This window comes from Marmota marmota, unplaced genomic scaffold (assembly GCF_001458135.2).
Source record: "Marmota marmota marmota unplaced genomic scaffold, marMar, whole genome shotgun sequence".
In the NCBI taxonomy this organism is placed as follows: Eukaryota; Metazoa; Chordata; class Mammalia; order Rodentia; family Sciuridae; genus Marmota; species Marmota marmota.
The window spans coordinates 55,186,966-55,208,344 of NW_025999842.1; the positions used below are offsets into that span (position 1 = coordinate 55,186,966).

Genomic DNA, 21,379 nt, shown 5'->3' on the forward strand with positions numbered 1-21,379 from the left:
AAAAGTTCAAATTTATAGTGGTAGAAAGACCTGGTTATACATTCTCTTTCTATGTCTTCCCAAGCTTCTACTACATAAAATTTAGACTCAAGTACTGAGGCTGTCTCATTATTATGGTCAAGGAAACTCAAACCAAGTTGAATCTTCTACAGATACCAACTATAAACTCTGGGAAAAATGCAAGAAACAACTACTTAAAGGAACTGGAGGGTAAAAATTTATATATAATTTTAGTTTCATAGTTATTATAACTGTAAGCTTGAGGGAAGACTGTAGTTGACAACAAAATGAGATAGGAAAAACTTCCAGAGAAAGCCAACATACCATCTTTCAGGTCTGTAGGACTGAAGAGTTCTGGGCAACTATAGCCACTGAAAGGTGAGAAGGAGATTCCCAGGGAATAGAGAGGGACAACCCTAAATTCTGTAAATAAACACTGCCCAAATCTCTGAATGACCCTGAAGTGTACATGTGCAGGATAGAATCAAAGCAATCTAGCTAAGGACAAAAGAACTAAAATTAAATTTTAGTTGCTGTCCAAGAGGCAAAAGTATGTTTTGATTCTGACCAAATTAATTAGTTAAAAAAATAATTTACATTCTTCATAGGAGTATAGTAGAATCCAGACTCTCTACAATATTAGTCACAATATCCAGGATACAATTGACAATGACTTACATGAAAAACCAAGAAAAAAGTGACTCATTCTCAAAAGAAACAACAATCAGAGTAGGCCTGTTCTATAATGACTTTGATAGAGAATGAGCAGGGGAGAATTTTAAAGCAAGTATTAAGACTATGCTTAATGACATAACACTATCACAGTGAATTTAAAAAAAATGGAAAATCTCAGTTGAGAACAATAATTTATAAAAAGAACCAAGCATAAATTCTGAAATTAAAAATTATTAAATCTGAAATTTAAAAGTAACTGGATGGATTTATAGAATAGAGATGGACAAAGGAAAGAATCAGTGAATATGAAGATAGATCACTAGAAACATGTAATCTGAAGATAAAAGAGAAAAGAGACTCAAAGACCTGTGGGACAATATCAAGTGCTCTAACACCCATGAAACTGATCTCAAAAGGGAGGGAGACAGAGGAGGGGCAGGAGGAGGAAGAAGAAGACAGGAGAGAATAGAAGGGGGAGAGAGTGAAAGAGAGAGAATGGAGTAGCAAAAATATTAGAAGAGATAGTGACTGAAAAATCCCCAAATTTTGTGAGGAAAAATATATACAAAAAAACTCAGCAAATATCACACCCGATATATATGAGGAAAACCACTCCCAGACATAAAGTGGTTAAAGTTCTTAAAACCAAATAGCAACAGAAAGACTGTGAAAGTAGCCTGATAAAAGTGACATATCACATGTAAGGGAACAACAACCCAAATTATTATTGATTTCCATCAGAAATTAATGGAGGTTAGAGTACAGTAGAACAGTTAAGTAAGGATGAAATTTTTTAAAAAACATGAACAAATCCTATCAACACTGAATTCTATATCCAATGAACACTGTCTTCAATGATAAAAATAATGACAACAACAATAACAAAACATTTTTAAACATAAAAGACTAAGAGAATTGATTGCCAATAAGATTATACTATAATGAGTAGTGAAGGAGTTCTTCAGGCTGAAAGAAAGTGATAATAGAAAGACAAGAATGGTAAATGTGGGCTGGGGATGTGGCTCAAGTGGTAGCACACTCGCCTGGCATGTGTGCCGCCCGGGGTTCGATCCTCAGCACCACATACAAACAAAGATGTTGTGTCCGCTGAAAACTAAAAAATAAAAATATTAAAAAAAAAAGAATGGTAAATGTCTAAGTAAAGAAAAAAGACAGTTTTTGCCTTTAACTTTTAAAGGAATATATACGATGGTTAAAATAAAATTATAACATTGTCTCATGGGCTTTATAAATGTATATAATGTGTGTGTGTGTATGTGTATATATATATATATATATATATATATAGATAGATAGATAGATAGATAGATATCATAGCTTAACATAGTGAAAGTAAATGGACATATTTAGTTGCAGTGTTTCTACATATTATTCAGGCAGACTATAAAAAGTTAAAAGTATAGATTGTAATTACAGAGCAAGTACTGAAGATAAGTGCAAAGAAACCGGGCACAGTGTTGCATGCCTGTAATCATACCTACTCTGGAAACTGAGGTGAGGAAGATTACAAGTTCAAGGCCAGTCTGGACAACTTAGTGAAACTCTATCTCAAAATAAAAAAATTAAAAGGCGTGTAATTCAGGTAAAGTGCCTGGGTTCAATCCCCAGTTCTAGGAACAAAAAAAAAAAAAAAAAAAACTGCAAAAAGGTATAATTAAAAAACACAAGAGATAAATGAAAATGTTTTCAAGAATATTCAAATCATCCAAAGGAAGGTAGAGAAAGATCAGAGGAACAGAAGACAGGTGGCAAGTACTAAACAAATAATATAATGGTGTCTACAATTTTATCCAGCCACATCAGTATTTACATTATATGTTAATGGGCCATTACTTTAATTAAAGTAATGAATGAAAAGAAGCATGGTACCTACAACTACAAAGTATATCTATAAGACATGTACTTTAACTTATAGACCCAAGTTGAAAATACAGGAATGAAAAGAGATATCCCTGGAAAACAATAAAAGAACACTAGAGTGGCTATATTGATATCAGATAATATAAATATCAAGATGAAGATTATTACCAAAGGACATTTTCTAATGTTAAAGTGGTCAATTCATCAAGGAGACAAAATATTCATAAATGTGTATATATCTAATATAATTCTTTGAGACACATGAAGAAAGAATTAATAAAGTTAAAAGTAGAAGACAATTCCACAGAGTAGATTTTTGACAACTATTGCTCAGCAATGGGACAAAAATTCAGAAAAGACATAAATGACCTAAACTTAATGGTTACCTATGGAGTGCTACATTAACATTCAGTACTCATAGTATGTTCATCAGTATAGACAGAATGATGGGCTATATAAATTAAACAATACTTGTAAGTAACCTACAGGTTAAAGAAAAAAATCAGAAGGGAAGTTAGAAAATATTTTGAATCTGCATCCTGATTTTGGCACTGAAAATATTCATGACCTTGGACAACTGATTTGGATTGTTAAGTCTCAGTTTCTTCATCAGTGGAGATATTAACTTTCACAGCATTATTGGTGAAGATCAAATGAAAGAACAGACATAAAACACTTAGCACAATTCCTGGCATAATAAAAGTATATAATTTCATTGTCCATGATTGTAAGCCATGACTGAGGGTGTTCAGGCATTCCTCTAGGGGTTTCTGTTATTCTATCATTCTGCCTTTGAATGTTCCCCAGAGGGTCCAAGCCACATAATTCTCTCTTTTAATCTCTTTCTTGATACATTTCTTCACCTTATCTGATTTAGTTGTATCTCCTCATTACATGACTGTACTGTAAATTGGAAGAATTAATGTAAACACGGAATACTATCACTGGAATACATATATTGACTTGAAGATTGTTATGGTTTGGATATAAGGTGTCCTCCAAAAGCTCATGTGTGAGACAATGCAAGAAGAGGTTTAGTTATATCTCTTTGCAGTATTTTTTTTTTCCCTAGAACTGGGGATTGAACCCAGGCACTTTATCTGAACTACAGAAGATTTAGAGGAGAATGATTGGATTGTGAGATTCTTAACCCAATCTGTGAATTAGTCCCCTGATGGGATTAACTGAGTGGTAACTGCAGGCAGGTGGGGAGTGGCTGGAGTAAGTGGGTTATTGGCGGGGGGTGTACCTTTGGGGGATATATTTTGTGTCTGGTGAGTGGAGTCTCTCTCTGCTTCCTGATCATCATGTAAGCTGCCACATTCATCTGGCATGCGGTGCTGTCTTACCTTGATCCCTGAGGAATGGAGCCAGCCTCCTATGGACTGAGACCTCTGAAGCTGTGAGCTCCCAAATAAAGTTTACCCGCCTCTACAATTGTTTTTGTCAGGTGTTTTACTCACAGCAATGAAAAAGCTGACCAAACCTAGGATAATGTTCCCATCTCCAGGCCCCCATCTATTTTAGGTTTCTGATAGTCCTAGTTCAATCATTGAAAAGATGCCAGAAGCTCATCTCCTCAGACTTGTCATTTGAGAGTTAAGAGTTCATCACACTGGACTTCCATTTCCAGGTATCAAAAACAATTTGGAGTACACAGAACAACTAGTCTTTCCTTCCCCCACCCCCCAACTCATTGTGCAAACTAAACAAGGATTTTTATGTCTTTAGTTCTTAAGGTATCTCCTTTTAAACACACTTAATAATAACTACCTCACAGGAACATTGGTGTCTAATTAATTACTGTTTGTTAACTGCTTTGGGATTTTCCTCTGGAAAGGGAAATGTGGGTACAGACAGTACTATCATCGAGAGAGCCCTGCATCGTGGTTTATTGAATGGAGGAAGTGTCTGCACATAATCGAATTAATCACACTGCTAGGGGCTTATGCTGTAATTATTGAAACCCATGAAGTTTGAGGAAAGTAATCAGTCTATTATTTTGAGATTGAATAATTAAATCCAGAGCGCCTCAGTGTTTTTCCAAGTATCTTCTTTTTTCAGTTGACATTTCGGCTCTCAATCTCACTTATTGTATCAACTAGATTTGTGTCTATTTATCTCATGTCATGCAGAATTCATTATAAAATAAAATGAAGAATTTTTACAAATATTTTAAAGTAATCTAGGACTACCCCCCAAAAACAAAACAAAATAAAACAATATCAACAAAAAAATACTCAACCTAATAAGAAGGTAAGGGAAATAGCACTTATTGAGGGTCTGCACTGTGTTATGTCTGTGAGCACCACACACATATAGGATCTAATTTTTCCCCAAACACATGGTGAAGCTGGGATAATCACCATTTTATGGGTGAGGAAACAAGCACAGGGAGGTAAAATAACTTATTGGAGGTCATAAGCGATCAAACGGCAGAGCCAGTATTTGAACATACTGCTCTGATTCTAAGACTCATGCTCTTTTCACAAGTAGTAGTAACTGCCCATGTCAATGTAGCCTGCAAGAAAGTGTGTCATTCTTTTTTCTTTTTTTTTTTCCTAAGCCAGTGTGACACATACCTTCAGTGTCTTATTGTGTCTCTGCAACTCTCGGCACAGACTCTCCAGTTTGCTTCGAGCCAGGATAGCTCTGCTGTGTTCGCTTTGTAATTGGTCCTTTTCTTTCTGGATTTGCATCTGTTTCTTTTGTAGGACCTTTAACTTCTTTTGCTCTGTGCGATGTTCATCCAGCTAGGCATGGGGATACGCATGAGAAAGAAAATAACAGAAACTGGGTAGGAATGCTTTGCAGTTGATAGAAAAGGATAAAATCTAGAGACCATTCTGTGGTTGTTCAGAAACTTTTTTTTTTTTTGCTATTATCTGTCCCTCTGGAAACACATGAATTTCACAAATGTTGCCTTTGTGATATTTGTAGATATAGTTTTTAGAGCATATTTATGTTTTACATTACAATTAGTAGTATCTTTTTACTTTGAATTTTTTTGGTAGTCTAAAAATATTTTTCTTGAGTTTATTTAGTGATGCCAGAGACAAGATAGAAAGACATATCTCAGAATCTGGAAACTGGCAGAATTCATAGCAAAACCTGTATTCATACAATGGTCAACAGTTTGTCTGCTTGGATTATATTTCATTTTTCACAAAACAAACTTCCAGTGCTATTTTTAAAATAGGAAAGAGAAAAGCAGTCTTCTGGTAAGTAGAAGATAAAGTTGTCTTCTTTATAACTTTGGACTTTGAGTGTAGGAAGGAGAATAGAAAGTATCCCTCAACTACCTAAGGACTGACAGTTTTCCACCATAGCATTGGGAATAGCCAGTGCACAGCTAAACAGCATGAAAGGCAAGTTGCTGTAATTTACCCTGCTCCCCACCCATCCCTGCTCACCCACTCCATGCCTACTGAAAACACATCATGGTGCATGTTATTTGCGAACCCAGGTAAGCTCTTCTCACGCCCCTCTAGAAACTACAACTAAACTACCAGGAGTGGCTTGTGAAATGAAACCAGTTTACCCCTGTTCTTTTCATCTTGGAATGGTAAAATTTTAGATAGGGTTGACAAGTGAAATACAGGACACTCAGTTACATTTACATTTCAGATGAATAAGGAATAAGTTTTTAGTATAAATATATCCCAAATACTGGTGGGATACACTTTTGCCAAAAAAAAAAAAATGTTACAAATGAAATGTAAATTTAACTGTGTGTACTGAATTTTTACTTGCAAAATCTGGAAGCATTATTTTGGAATCCTATCTCAGTGGAGGAGTATGGGGACCAAACTCTACAAGCTACCAGAGAGAGACTAGCTCAATTGGTTGAGGGCTTGTCTCACAAGCACAAGGCCCTGGGTTCAATCCCCAGCACGAGAGAGAGAGAGAGAGAGAGAGAGAGAGAGAGAGAGAGAGAGAGAGAGACTAGCAGATTCTAGGAGGATTCTAGGAATGTCAATCTGAAACTGACCATTGGTGTAGTCATGTTGAAGCAGCATCCCTTTTTCTAAAGATCATTGCTTAGTTAGACTCAGTTCTCTTAGGGTCTGAATAGAGTTTAAGTTAGGAAGGTACTAGTCCTAATAATGACCTTGTTGGCTAGCAGAAAGGAAAAGCCCTGGAGAGCCCTTGGTGCTTCTAGACCCCAGCTATTCCTGGTGTCTCAAAGAGCTTGACACAAATGGGTACAAATTTCACACAAGCCATGATCTGTGCCTCAGTTTCCCTCTTTTAAAAAGACATTTGTGTTTTCTGAGGTACATGAACAGCACTCTATCACAATTTCTTCCGTTTACATTTTGATTTTTCCTCCCTTTCTCCTCCTACATTGAAATAACCATTTATAAACCCTCAGTTAAGCCAAAGATATGTGTATTTGATGTTCTACCTTCATACTCATGTGCAATTTCTACTTAGTAGTGGGAATTAGCATTGGAAAAACACAAGAGCCATGCTACTAAAAATACTGATTGCCGCCTTGGAAAGGCAGTGATCTTCTATGATGTTTCTCATGCTAAACTTCTAAGTTGTTCTTTCAGGTCACACCATTGTTATTAGACAGTGGTGAAATTTCCCATGCTTATATTTAAATTTTAAATGACATATTCTTCCTTTAAATTTATATATTGTTATTATTGTCATCACCATTATGATTTAGACTACCTTTTAAAGGTTAAATCATATTACAGGGCTTCTCAGCTTCATCACTATTGACACAATGATCCACATAATTTTTTATTGGGCAATATCTTGTCCATTGTTGGTGGTTTAGTACCATCCTTGGCCCCTGTGCATTATATGCTAATAATTCTATCCCACTTTGACTTTCAAGTCTATATTCGGACAGATGCCTGTTGTCCCTTGATGGACAAAACTTTCCATTTGGAGAACACTGTCCTAATGTGGCTTTATGTGAGTGTCAGAAGGAAGGTACCCTGCATGTATTTTTTAAGCTGGAAAAGAGATGATTTGTGCTCACTCATTGACTATTTACCATTTTAGTTATACTGCAAGATCATACAAATCTAAAATTTAAATATATTTTACTTTGATCTAAGTGAAACTTCTTTTTAATATAAAATCTCTTTCTGATCTTTTTTAAAAAATTTAGTATGTGGATAATTTTATTGAAATAATTCAGATTTATGTGAATGCATATGAATGCATGGAACTTCTTAATAAATGAAAGTAAACATATTGCAACTAAGTCAACCTTAGCTAAATGCTGGGTTTTGTGATTTAACAATGCACCTAAGCATGGTTTTTCTGTACAATCGTAACAGGCATATAGGATTTTATCTGCAATCTCTCTCTCTTTTAAAAAAGTAAAATTAATACCAAATGCTAAATTAGAATTGCTTTAATGATGTTGTTTTAACTACCTAAAAGTTAAAAAAAAAAAAAACTTGCAGAAACTGTTTTTCTTAGGCCATTTCTTAATTTAGTCATGTGTCCTTATTTATTAATGAACTTACCCTTATTTATTAATGAATACAATGGTGGATAATATTACAGGATTCAGGCTATAAGGATGAGTGAACTAAAGTATCAGTTTGATTCAGAGCTTTGAAATTTATGATTTATTCCATGTTAACAATGATGTTTCAGATGTTTTCTACATTAATATCCAAATTAATGAGCAAGGAAATAGGCTTTCTTCTCCAAGTAAAAAATTAAAACTCTTCATGTTTTTTCAATCCTGAAAAAGAAATGTAATGAATTTTGGAGAGCAAATTTTTTCCTTACTCACTTTTTCTGGGAATGATATTTGGAGTTTTAAAGTTTGTTATAGGAGAATAAACAAATGCCAAAGTATAGTAATTAAGGTTTGAATTGAGTTAGATTTCCTAGCAAATAACCTCTGTGGAGATGACTGCTTGACTAGGAAGATGAGTGGGTTCAGGTGGTCCTTGGGGCCAAGGTGAACAACCCTGACTCGTGGAGGAATCTTGGTCAGGCTGGAGAAGTGATTCTTCTCCAATACACTACTGTGGTAATGCAGCACTGTAAGTGACATCCTGTGCTGATTCAGAATGCAACCCAGTAAAGCCAAGTACAGAACGGGGCTCTAGAAACCAAACAAGAATGGCCTTGGTATGAGTAGGTAAGTTGAAGGGGCAGCCGGGATCTATTTCTTTCTAGTTTCTTATTGAAACTAGAGATATTGCCCTCACTGAGCCCTCCTCTTTTCTCTTATTGGCCAGTTCTAAAGCCTGAGAAGAAGATGCCATTCAACAACTCTTGCATAACTTGGTTTGGCTTCCCTTGATTCTGGGGCCCTGTTGAGAGGAAGGCTGCCAGGGGAGGACCTGGAAGTAGGCACAGAACAATTCTTATGGAACGACTACTTTGCTATTGTAGGGGAGGAGAGAAGAAGGAGAAATAGAGAAATGAGCCATACCAGACAAGAGTGTGCCATAAACTGAGGGGTAGCATTAATTCAACTCTCTGCCTTCCTTCCTTTGTTCCTTGGAGATATGACTGAATAATAGTTTAAGATTTATTTATCCTTATGTTGAGTATATTTCTGCTTTATTCTAAAGTTTAAAAGAACTTAAAAATATCCATGATTTTCAATTATCTGTACTTTTCTCTCATTCCCAAAATTATGCACATAGGTGAAGGTAGATTCTGATTCTATCCTTTTTCTTTCTTTTACTGTTATTTATCAATTTTTCTTTTCCTTAAAAAATTCTTCTTTTATGAATTTTAGTTTTGATATTGCTGATCAAAAAAAAAAAAAGAGCCAATCAAAGATCTTACCAATTCAGCATACTTCCTGAGTAAAAAATCAAGCTTTTCTTCAGGTGTCTGTAGCTTGTTCAGATTTTGCATTAGCAAGTTGGCTTCTTTGCCTTAAAAAAGGGCATAGAGGAGTGTTACTTAAAAAATAAGTGTTGAGTTTGTAGTCAGTTGATGTGGACTGGTATCTCAGATTGGTTACTTGCAAGTTACTACCAACATTGACCAAGTTACTAACCTTTCTAAACCTCAGATACAATTTTCTTTCTTTTTTTGGGAGGGAGATATTGGGGATTGAACTCAAGGGCACCAGACTACTGAGCTACATCCCCAGCCCTATTTTGGGTTTTATTTAGACAGAGGGTGTCACTGAGTTGCTTAGTGCCCACTATTGCTGAGGCTGGCTTGAACTCATGATCCTCCTGCCTCAGCCTCCTTTTCCTATACAAAAGGATGACGCCTACCTCATAGAGTGAGGATTATGATTAGCTGAGAAGTTTATGAAAAATGCATGCTACAAGTTCATGTCATGGTAAACTCTCAATGTTTGCTATAAGAATAATGCCCAAATTTTCATCTTAAGAATTCATTCTTGTTACTTTCTGCCTTGTATTCTTAATATTCAAAAGACACATTATGTATCAAAATACTGACTTATGAAAGAATAAATCACCTATTTTCCTACTTTCATAAGAAAGAAGCAAAACAACAAATCAAAATTCCTGGTTAGCATGAAAAGGCCAGTATCAACACATGGAATTGCTAAAATTACAATTAAAAGCAGAGAAACTTGACAGTGTAGTGTGCTCATTTACTGACCCCCGTCCATATTCTTTTAGTATCCCTTTCTCCTCTATTTGCTCACAAACCTGTTCTATGATCATATATCCTATCGTATGTAATGTAAACTCTAATCATATATCCCACCAAACAGAATAAGATCAATATAGAAGGAAAACATTTGAAACATGGAAGAACTTTTCCACAGTTCTTTTTTTGTCTCCATGATTCTGGACTTGGGCTTCTCAGGCTTTCCTTTGCCCCACCCAGGCCTTATTAATCTCTGATGGCAGTTTCATTTTCTGCTCACAATTGGACTTGGTGCTACATTTTAAAACTAATCTGTCCATGATTATTTAACAGGGATTCTCAGGGTTTTCAAAGTGGGGTGGTCAAACCAACCAATAGAGCCCATGTTTTCTGACACAAATTCACACTAGAATGTTAACCAATTTTGACAACCTATTCCTCAAGAACCGACATTTCATCTTGGCTAGACTATCTGCTTCCATACCGGACAGGCAAATGTGTGATGGAATTAGGGTTGCCAAGAGGAACTATGGGCATGGAATATGTACTAAAAAATTATTAACTGTTAACCTGAAATTCAAAGTTTACTGGGCATATTTTATTTTTATTTACTTAATCTGGCAACCTTACATGCAATTTAAGAATTTTAGGTCTAGAAGAAACTTCAAAGAGTATCCAGACTAACTGGTTTACTTTTATTGATAAAGTATCTAAGACTCAGAAAAAAACCAAAGTTATATAATTAGTGCTGGCATGACCAAGGCTTGAATCCAAGGTTACTCTTCTTGTTCTAAATCACTGTACTCCAATGGGGAATTTGGATTCTAGGGAAACCCAGAGAAATAAAAGAAAATTCTTTTGAAATAAAGAAAAATGACCTCATTCCCAGCCATTAGTTTTTATCTGTCTTTGCCCAGTGAATTAATTCAGATTAGAGACACAGCCTAAGACAAGGGAGAAGGTGTGCGAGAGTGGGGCCTCTCATCTCCTCATTTATAGCCTGTGGCATGATGCTTTCCTTTGCAATTGATAGTCACTGCTGCCCCACCCTTACTGGATGCATGATTTCAGTTACTCCTCTAGCATCTGGGATGATCTGCACCGTTGACTTTAGACCAGGAAATTGAACAACTACTCTCCGGGTTATTGTTACTCATTAAAGGCAAGTGATTACAGTAGATCAGGCCTAGCAGTGTTTGGCCAATGGCAAGTGCTCAGTAAACATTGATAATAATAGGATAAAACAAAGCCAACTATCTCACACTGGTATCATGTGAATACTACAACTAGAGGAAAGACAGGTCTTATTCTCACCTGTGACTTTCAGTGTATGCTGGGACACCTCTCATTTTGAGTACTGACAAATGAAATCATTACTTGCTTTATTTGGTGGAGTTAGAAACAATTGAGTGAGTCCAGTGGTTCTGTCTCCCCATTAAGAATCTCTCTCAATAGTAACTCTAAATGTTAATGGCTTAAACTCTCCAATAAAGCGACATAGACTGGTAACATGGATTAAANTACAGGGGTGGAGATAATCCCATGTATTTTATCTGATCATAATGGAATGAAACTGGAAATCAATGATAAAAGAAGGAAGGAAAAATCCTACATCACATGGAAAATGAACAATATGTTACTGAATGATCAATGGGTTACAGAAGACATAAAGGAGGAAACCAAAAAATTCTTAGAGATAAATGAAAATACAGACACAACATATCGGAATCTATGGGACACAATGAAAGCAGTTTTAAGAGGGAAATTCATCGCCTGGAGGTAATGGAGGGAGATCCTCATTGTTATACAAAATTACATATAAGAGGTTGTGAGGGGAATGGGAAAATAAACAAGGAGAGAAATGAATTACAGTAGATGGGGTAGAGAGAGAAGATGGGAGGGGAGGGGAGGGGAGAGAGTAGAGGATAGGAAAGGTAGCAGAATACAACAGTTACTAATAGGGCATTATGTAAAAATGTAGATGTGTAACCGACGTGATTCTGCAATCTGTATTTGGGGTAAAATTGGGAGTTCAAAACCCACCTGAATCAAATGTATGAAATATTATATGTCAAGAGCTTTGTAATGTTTTGAACAACCAATAAAAAAAATAATAATTTAGCATACACAGTAAAAAAAAAAAGAATCTCTCTCCTTAGGTTTTGTTTTCAGTAGCTGTACAGACAGTCTATTGTTGCTATTGTTTATTTAACCTTTGTATTCATTAAGGCCCTTTCTGCTCTAAAAGTCATTATTTTGTATAGAAGGTTAACATTCAAATATATCAATACACCTTTGAAAATTATTCTTTCCTTTAACAAAAACAAAAAATTCAACAAATTTGAGATAGAGTATGTGCCCAATTTATAAATTTGTGACATCAGAGACCTTAGGTTTTAAACTTGAATTGTTTTTGTCTGACTAGGATATTGTGTGCATAACAGAGGAAGAGGGGAATAGCTAGAGAATTGCTTATCCTCTAAGAAAAGCTATAATTACATTCCCATGGAAACAGGGTCATTTGCTGACACAGTTAGATACAGAGCAAAAACAACTGACTTGACTGTGAAACATCATATCAGGAGGGGGATCACCTGCCTCCTCTTTGATGTGTCATTCCACAGCAAGCTTTACTTCTTCCCCATTACAGCTGGGGAAGGCATATGGCTACCACACTGCAAAAGGCTCTGTTTTGCCACAATAAAACCCACTATTCTATGTAATTAATATGCACCAATAGGAAACATAAAAATTAAAATTAAAGAGCAGGAAAATCATAACAAAGAAAATGCTAGGTTGGATAGAAGTCTACATGAAAGTTGAACCACCTGTGCAGCTAGAGTGTCACATGTGGCTGTGGTCACTGGCACAATTATACTGGAATATGAAGGTATTATTTTCACATCAAAGAAATTAAAAATCTTAAATTAAGACAACTGAACCAGCTGTAGCAATGTGGGCCAGAATTTTTCCTGAACTTCTAGCATAGTAATGATTGTTTATACTAAATATAGTGGACAACTTATGTAGATTTGATGTGTTCAAACTTCCAAAACTATGTTTTGTCTTTTCCAAAATTATTTTTTTGATCTTTGGGACCAAAATTTTGTCTTGAATACATATTTGTGTGCCTTTGTATCCTCTTCCTGGTTTCCATATGTTGTGATCAAAACTTACAACAGTAATATTATAAACATTCTTTCAATGTTAGACCCAAATTGACATTTCAATATTAATTGTCCCTAATAATATAATTTTAAAAATAACATATGTAAGACAAATAATTACTGAGCATCTATGCATATCTTTTCAAGGAAATAAGCTTCATATATCTAGAGAATAGGAAGGATAATGTAGTTAAATTCACACCGGACTAAAAAGAGGAGACATGAGTTCTAAAACTGACTCTGTCATTGTTGAGCAACCTTTCTTTGCATTTTTTACACCCTCAATTTTCTTGTTTATAAGATTAGTGGGTTAACTCAATGGATTCTGAGTTTAGTCCTAGAGTAACCCCCCTTTTTTTGTCAGACTCTTAAACTCTCTGCATTTTAATTTCCCTGTGTATAAAATTAGTTGACTAGATGGATTCTGAGCTCAGAATGGACCTGTGTATCAGCTTTGTTTTTCTCCCAGGTTTATACTTAAAACCTATGACTTCCTAGTCAGTCAGCTATAACCAAAGTATTAGAAGGTATATTATATATTATGATTGTCTTAATCTTATTATTTTGTGGTACTTTTGCAGTCCATGTAAGGTTGTCAAAGAAATGATTACTAAATCACTATGACCCTGAAGGGTGGGGTGGGGAAGCATGGGGGATACTTTAGATGTTAACAAGACACTTGTAGAAACTTTAACATAGTATCATATAATGGGGAATCTTTTTGTTTGTTTTTCTTTGGATGCCCAAGGGAAAGAAATTCTACCAGCTAAAGGAATTTTAAATGCTCCCCAACTGCTTTAGTGTGGGTGCATTGACTGTGGAAAATAAGCATCCTCTATGGGAAAAGCAAGTCCTTTGTGTTTGGCTTTAGACACATTTCCAACTTACTCAGGGTGTCCTGGGGTAAAAAGGTCTTGCTGGTTTAATAAGTTTAGGAAATGATGGAATCTGTGCCCATCACTATTTGGGATTTTCATTGTGTATGTGTATATCGGAGATCAGAAAATTCTGGCATTGAGGAAACTGTTTAATTTTGTCTGAAAAATCATATATCTTCAATAATATACTTTGGAAAATTTTGAATTATGGAGTCAGGACATTTCAGTGTGTCAAAACTACCAATAAAGCAACTAATATCTGATAATACTGTAAGGATCCCGCGAAATGTTGGAGAAAGAGACCACCAAGTGACCACTCATGCAATTGGCAGAAGGAGGGATTTATTGAACCAGCATGCTGGGGCTCCGTGCCCACTCAAGAAGGGAAAGCAGCCCAGAGCCCCGAGCAGGGGCTGAGCACTGCTTAAGTACACTTTTTGGGGAGGGCGGAGGGCTTTGTATACATCAGAACAAATCATCATTAGGCGCGGGAAAATTGAATAACAACTCCTAAACATGATTGGTTCATTCATTGGCGGGAACAGGTCAGGCTGGAGTGATAGGTCATTCCTAAGGAGGGGGTTACATTTAAACTGATTGGTCCAGGCCCTGCAATGCCTATGTGGGACCACACAGAGCCCTTATTACTGGGCAGTTCCAAGCATTGTCTTAACAGCTACAGAAATTTAACTCAGACCTTGCAGCTTAGAAACTTTACAACACCCGGTCTTTTACCCTTTAACTTTTACGCTTTAACTTCAATTTCTTTTACCCTTACAATACTATAGTTAAAGACTTTAATTAAGAATGAAAGAAAAGTTTAAGGGTAGATCTTTAAGTATGCATTGAATGACTTATTAAAAAGAAGTTTTAATAGGGCTGGGGTTGTGGCTCCATGGTAGAGCACTTGCCTAGCATGTGTGAGGCACTGGGTTCGATTCTCAGTACCATATAAAAAATAAATAAAATAAAGACATGTGTCCATCTATAACTAATAAAAATATTTTTTTAAAGAACTTTTAATAAAAAGGTTCTAGAAGAAGACTACAGCCAGAACTTTGTTTTCTCCATTAGGGTAGAGGAATCCCTTTCTGGAGCCATAGCAACATTGCTTCTACATCTACTTGTGTCAAAATTGTCATGGTGCCTTGGCCCCCACATTGGACCTTCCAGTTCTAAATCTCAGAATTTTGACCAATTCTGCATTTGGTTCTAATGCAAAGTTAAGTTTGAAAAACCATTGATGTAGAAAAAGTGCAGCGTCATTTAATTGATAAGCAGTCAAGAAATCTCCTAAAATAAATAACTGAAATAAGTTTAAAGTGGTTATTTTTAGTATAGGTTTGCCTAAAAGTGTCTTAATTTACTAACAAAAATAGTACTGTGTTTGACAAAACATGCAAATGATGTTGAATGGGATGGCACAGAAAAGTGCTTAGCCCCACAAGGGTGATTAGAGTGTGTCTCTGAGTCACAAACATTGATTCTAGTCAAACACATTCATTTGGAACTTGGTAACTTGTAGACAGTGCAGTACTAGAGAAACAGAATTTTTCTTATACTAAAAATAAAAAACAAAAGCATTCTGATTATTTGGTAATTGTAAGATTAAAACAAATTATGAAATAACTCATGGAATAGAAAGAAGAAGCCAAAATTGGATACCTTGAATTTTATCCCTATTCATGTTTTTCCATCAATACAACACACACACATGGATTCCTATGTAAGTTTTAGGATGATAAAACAAATGGTTAAGAACTATTCTGTTTAGGAACACTTGAAATTGTTCAACTCTGGGATGAGATTTTGGATACGGTTTTATGGAAACTTTAACAATGACTAATGCAAAGGGACATGTCTAAGATGTTCTGATTAGAGAAAGAAAAAACTGCTCTATACCACAGTGTAATTTTATTATATTTCCCTATTTTCTAAAGACACTGGAATTCTTTCCACCTTATACTTTGGAACTTGAAGCTATTTTATTTTAAAGATATTTTTCTGGATACTTTTCATCTTTATGGTGAGTGGATCAAGTCTGTCATTAGAATGTATCTTTTAGCACTTCTTGAAAGCTTTGCAACAATGAGTTCAATCATCAAGGAGATCCTTCTGCAAAGGAGATTTACTTTTAAGTTTGCAGATAATAATTTGTTATTGGAGTTTGAACCCATTTCTAAAAATGCAGAAAATTTAGTGGCAAATTAAGGAAAGTGAGGCTAACTCTACCTGGGCACGGCATAAGAGGTGGCATTTGTAGGAAGTGTTCCAGTGAAAATCACCAGGGAAGACAGGAAGAGGGACTTTCCATGTGCAGTAACTAACATTCTTTCAGTACATAGCTATAAAATTAGCACTCTTATTCTTCTTTCACAGCTATCTTAGGTACTATCAATCCTTCATGCTCTTCAAAAAATATTTCTTTTCCCTGATTTTGCACTTATCCTATGTAACAATTAGTCTACATGTCTGCTTTCCTCTCTATACCTAAATATCCTTGACCAAAAGGCCATGGCTTATATATTTTTGTGTACCTCTCACTGTGCCTCATAAAGACCAGGCATTAAGAAATAAATATTCATTGAACAAAAGAATTAATAAGAGTTCAAGTATATATTTTCTGCAGTTGTTGACAAATGCAATTGATAACATTTCTGGTGAATTCTATGCAGTGAGAAATATTTTATATAATAATGGAACACATACTACTAAGTGATCTAATTGACACTCATTTTATATACAAACCTATCTATATTGTAATGTTTTGCTTATATCTAGACTCCACTAGTTTTGCTTTAAACAATTTCTCTCTCATTCATTCATTCATTCATTCTTATAACAAATATCTATTGAACTTAAAATGTGTCATCCTCTGTTCTATGGAATATGCATCCAGTGACATCAAATACACATACACCCTCTTGAGACACTGCTTTTGAGACAAAGATCTAGTAAGGAGGAAATACATTAAGCAGATAATTTAAAAAATCATTTCAAATACCGATGAAAGCTATGATGGAAAGATACATAGTACTGTAAAGACCCAAAACAGTTAAGAATTTATCTAGTGTTGGGCTAAGGAAATGCCATTTTAGTGGTGAATTGAATGATGAGTACGAGTCAAGTGCCCAAATGGCTGAATTGGGGTGGCAGTGAGGAATGTGTAGAGATTTTTAGGTAAATAAAATTGGGATATGTACAGTCCCTTGGGGAATAAAACATGGCATGTTCAAAGAATTGAAAGAGAAGATCAGAATGATTGCAGGGAGAGTGGTAACAGGGTCATAATATTCAGGTAGAGGATGCTGAAGAGGAGCAGAGGGATGTGAGGTAAAGCTGGGACTGCTTGGGGTTAGATAATTAGGGCCTCAAAAAAATCTGTTATAAATTTTGGTTTTCTCCCTGAAAGCAATAGGAAGCCATTGAGACAGAGAGTAGATATGCAATGTGTTGAAAAATTTACTTGTGCTCTATTGAAGGGAAGTGACTAGAAATTTTAGGAAACTCTGATGGAAGGTATTCTGGTAATCCAAATATGAGATGTGGCTTTTAATAAAGGTTGAAGGAAGTATCCTGTTTTAGGAATAAATAGAAGTCATGTATTAGAAAATAATTACTTGCCTAATCCTTTTAGGATTTTCTTTTCCAATTTTTGCTCTTTATTGCCAACAGGTTCTTTGACTATGGATGGTTCTTCAGAAGCAAGGGGTTCTCTTTCAGCCTCTTCATTGGTTTCCTCACAGTCCCCATCCTCATTGTCAGGTGCCTCTGCATTTTCAGGCTGCTCCTGTGTTTTGGCAGAGCCTTCTTTTCCTATTGTACTGGCAGCAGATCCATACAAGTTAATGATGTCTTCCAGTTGTCGATTCAACTCTTCGGAGATATCTTGAGCTCCCTTTACAGGGTGCACACTTGTTGCCTGCTCTGGTTCTTGGAGTGAGGTTGAGGAATCCTGACCGTTTTGCTTCCCCAGGCCATTTTGATTAGGTGATGATGAACTGTCTCCTGGCAGAGTTGACTCTTCAGTTGAGAGCTGTTCAGAGTGATTAGTCTCCATACTGGAAGTAGTGACTAGTGGTAAGGACAGTTAGGTTTTACTTATTAATCCAGTTACATATTAATGGGCAGGATACTTCCCAAATAGGTACCAACTAATATGTTTTCTAAGATATAAAGACTGTACTTTAATAAACTATTGATATCACAATTAGTAAAGTAGAAACAACGGGAAGCCCTTTTTCAAATCAAGTCACATTACCCACATATTTTTTGTTTGATCTACAATTTTCTGTAGCATCTCTTATTATTGATATTAACTGATTAATTTGTGCTGTTGATTTTTGTATTATTTGACATTTTGCTTAGGCCAATTTGTATCATGATTTTCTTATATAATTCTGTATAGAGTTACAATCGTTGAAGATACAGGATATATATGTTTTCCTTCAAAGTTAAAATTGTCAAGAGCCATTGTTCTTATTAAAATCGTTCATAATAATAACATCCCTAAACTCTATTTTGATTTGTAAGTCAAGATTTGATTAGTATGCTTTGATGTGAATGCGTCACTATGCTACTATAGGAGATATTTCTTGGTTTTCTAGTATATGCTTTTTCCCAGATGAGCAGCATGCAGTTATCAATCAACAAAACACTTTTGGAAGATCAAACTAGCATTGCTATTGGAATAAGACAGGGAATGAGGGAAGGTATACCTAAACCAAATAATATGGAAACATAATGATGCCTATATTGTTAATTTCTTACATTTCTGCAATATCCTCTTATTCCACTCTAAAAATTTGACTTTTTTTTAAAAAGAAAATAAATTACAACTTTATTTACTAAGTAATAAAGCTCTAGGAAAATGTAATATTTTTAAAGAAATAGCAGTGCATGATAAACAGGGAAGAGATGAACTAGAAAAATAATTCAGATATAATATGGGCTGTTCGGGAACAGGCATGAAAGAATGGGCTGATTCTGGCCACTATTATTTTTAGGGTTGCAATAAATTTCACTTAGTCCTTTAAGCTGTGGTGCATTTTATTTGTAAATAATATTTAATAATGAAGATGATAATTAGCAGTATAAAACTATGGCAAGATTCTCACAATTCACAAGTTTTGCTATTCTGTTGGCAAGAAAATAAAAACAAAAACATACTATTCTCTAAACAGCACAGCTTCCTTCTCCTATTCTCAGGTGAGTAGACATCAAATGCTTGGATGACAATGGGAGGGGAAATTTCAATGCACAGACATTACCACCCACCTATGGCTCTCACCAAATACCCATTAACTTAGAAGGAAGCAAGTTCACCAATTTAATTCATCAACTTGATTATCAAATTATGCAGCCAACAGCTTCATTGTCTTGTCACTGGATTTTTTTTTATCCTGACCTCCACTTAGATGCACATTAATCTATATATAACTTGTGCCTCCTAATCTTGGAGAGATACACATAGCACCTGCTGTCCAGCCAGAGCTATTTTAAGTTCTTCTAAAAATGAATCGTGGCATTTAGCAAGTCATCCTTGAAACCCAAGAAAATAATTTTTAAATCAATTGAAATAGTAAACATTTGCTAGTTTAAAGCCATATGTGGCATTTCAAGTGTTGGGAAGATTATTCTAGGATGAGATAAATCTAAAATAAACCAAATCAAAGTTTAAGGCAATTACTTTAAAACTCTGTCCATATAATTTTACTGTGATTAGACTACATGCAAGTGTTTTGTTTGTATTTGATTTATTCATTTACCAGATACCATAGTCATTGAGGTTTTTAATACTTAGTTCTGTGGATATTTAACTTTAAACTCCTTTTCCATATGTATTTTAAAACAGAATACTTGAGTCATTGTAAGCCACAAGACAACTTAATCCCTAAAGAGGCCTTTGTGAAAACACAGTCAAAAAATTTTGTTACTTTTAAATGATCCTTTTTATAGTAACGTATTTTACAACAAAGAAATTATTTCTAAATTTTATCTTCTATAAACTTTATGGGCTCCCACCCTCCTCTGAGAATTTTTCACTTGTACAGGCAGTCCCAGCAAACTATCCCACACATCATGCCTTCCTGAGCCACACATTTTAATTATTCAAATACAACAATGGAAAGTTCTTCAACAGTTCACTGGCAGTCTCAAAGCTGCAAGTTTGGAACACCACAAACCGCACCCTTCATCTATCTTCTCACAGGGCCTGGGGGAGTGTTTGTCACACTTACCAGAAGGCAAGGAGCTAAGCAGGAAGAGAAGAGAGAGGAAAGAGGGAGCTAAAAAGCAAGTCAGAGCCGCAGCAACAGCAGGAGCAGGCAGGCGGGTGGCATTCTTACAGGGCTGAGAGAAACCACACACACACACACACACACACTCACACACATATAAACACACACAGCCCACAAGCACAAGGAGGCAGCAGGAGGGGGTGGGGCAGGGAACATGAACATCATATGACATAGTAAGAGAGAATACGAGCAGCTGGTAGAACTTATCAGGCTCTCCATGTTTTGTTTTTTTAAAAAATTAAATCCTGCTTAGCCCCCTAATGAGTGCAGTTTTTCACCATTGTCATTCTTTTGGATAGAGATCAATTTTTCTTATTTCTTGGTTTATCTCCAGTGTGGTTTATGAGTCATCATTTTTTTTTTTCCTTCTGGGGCTAGCCTAATTAGTGTCAGGTTTCTTACAGAATCATGGAGAAAGAAAAACAGTGGCATAATAAAAAGAAAGTGTCGGAGCCACCTGAATTCTGGTGTCAGTGGTATATTTGCAGAGTTTGAAATAAAAATTTAGATGGCTGTTTTGGCCCCGAGTTTTGTGTAACTTTGATGTGCATGGAAATTGGAACGATCTCAGATCTTCCTCTGGTGACTGTGTTCCCATCTCAGATGAATTCTAAGAGAAGCACTCCACCATGTGCTCCTTGATGGTGGATTGCTTTCACCCTCTATAGCAGATTTTCCACACTTTTCAAGCCATCAATGTTACTTATGCTTCCTCAGAAAATGATTGTCCTCCCCACCAACATACAATGGCTTTCTCTTAATTTGTGTCTACCCTGCTTTGCTTTCTGTTTCTGGAAAATGTGTTTCCACTCTTTTCCAAAGCCTCCATCAAGAGTTTATGCTCTGGGGATAGTGTGGGTACAGTAATGCCCCTTGTGGTAGGGCAGAATAATGCCACCACAGAAAC

General features: G+C 35.7%; 1 protein-coding gene across 1 annotated transcript in view; it reads right to left on the reverse strand.

Moving 5' to 3' along the window:
- Positions 1–20,570, reverse strand: part of Txlnb (taxilin beta) — a 43,822-nt gene extending 23,252 nt beyond the window's left edge. The window contains exons 1-4 of the mRNA XM_015501791.2: positions 20,413–20,570; positions 17,798–18,247; positions 9,340–9,431; positions 5,139–5,309 (exon numbers count right to left, since the gene is read on the reverse strand). Coding sequence (XP_015357277.1) covers positions 5,139–5,309; positions 9,340–9,431; positions 17,798–18,233 — 699 coding nt within the window. The 5' untranslated portion in view covers positions 18,234–18,247; positions 20,413–20,570. The remainder of the gene's footprint in view (positions 1–5,138; positions 5,310–9,339; positions 9,432–17,797; positions 18,248–20,412) is intronic.
- Between the last annotated feature and the right edge of the window lie 809 nt (positions 20,571–21,379).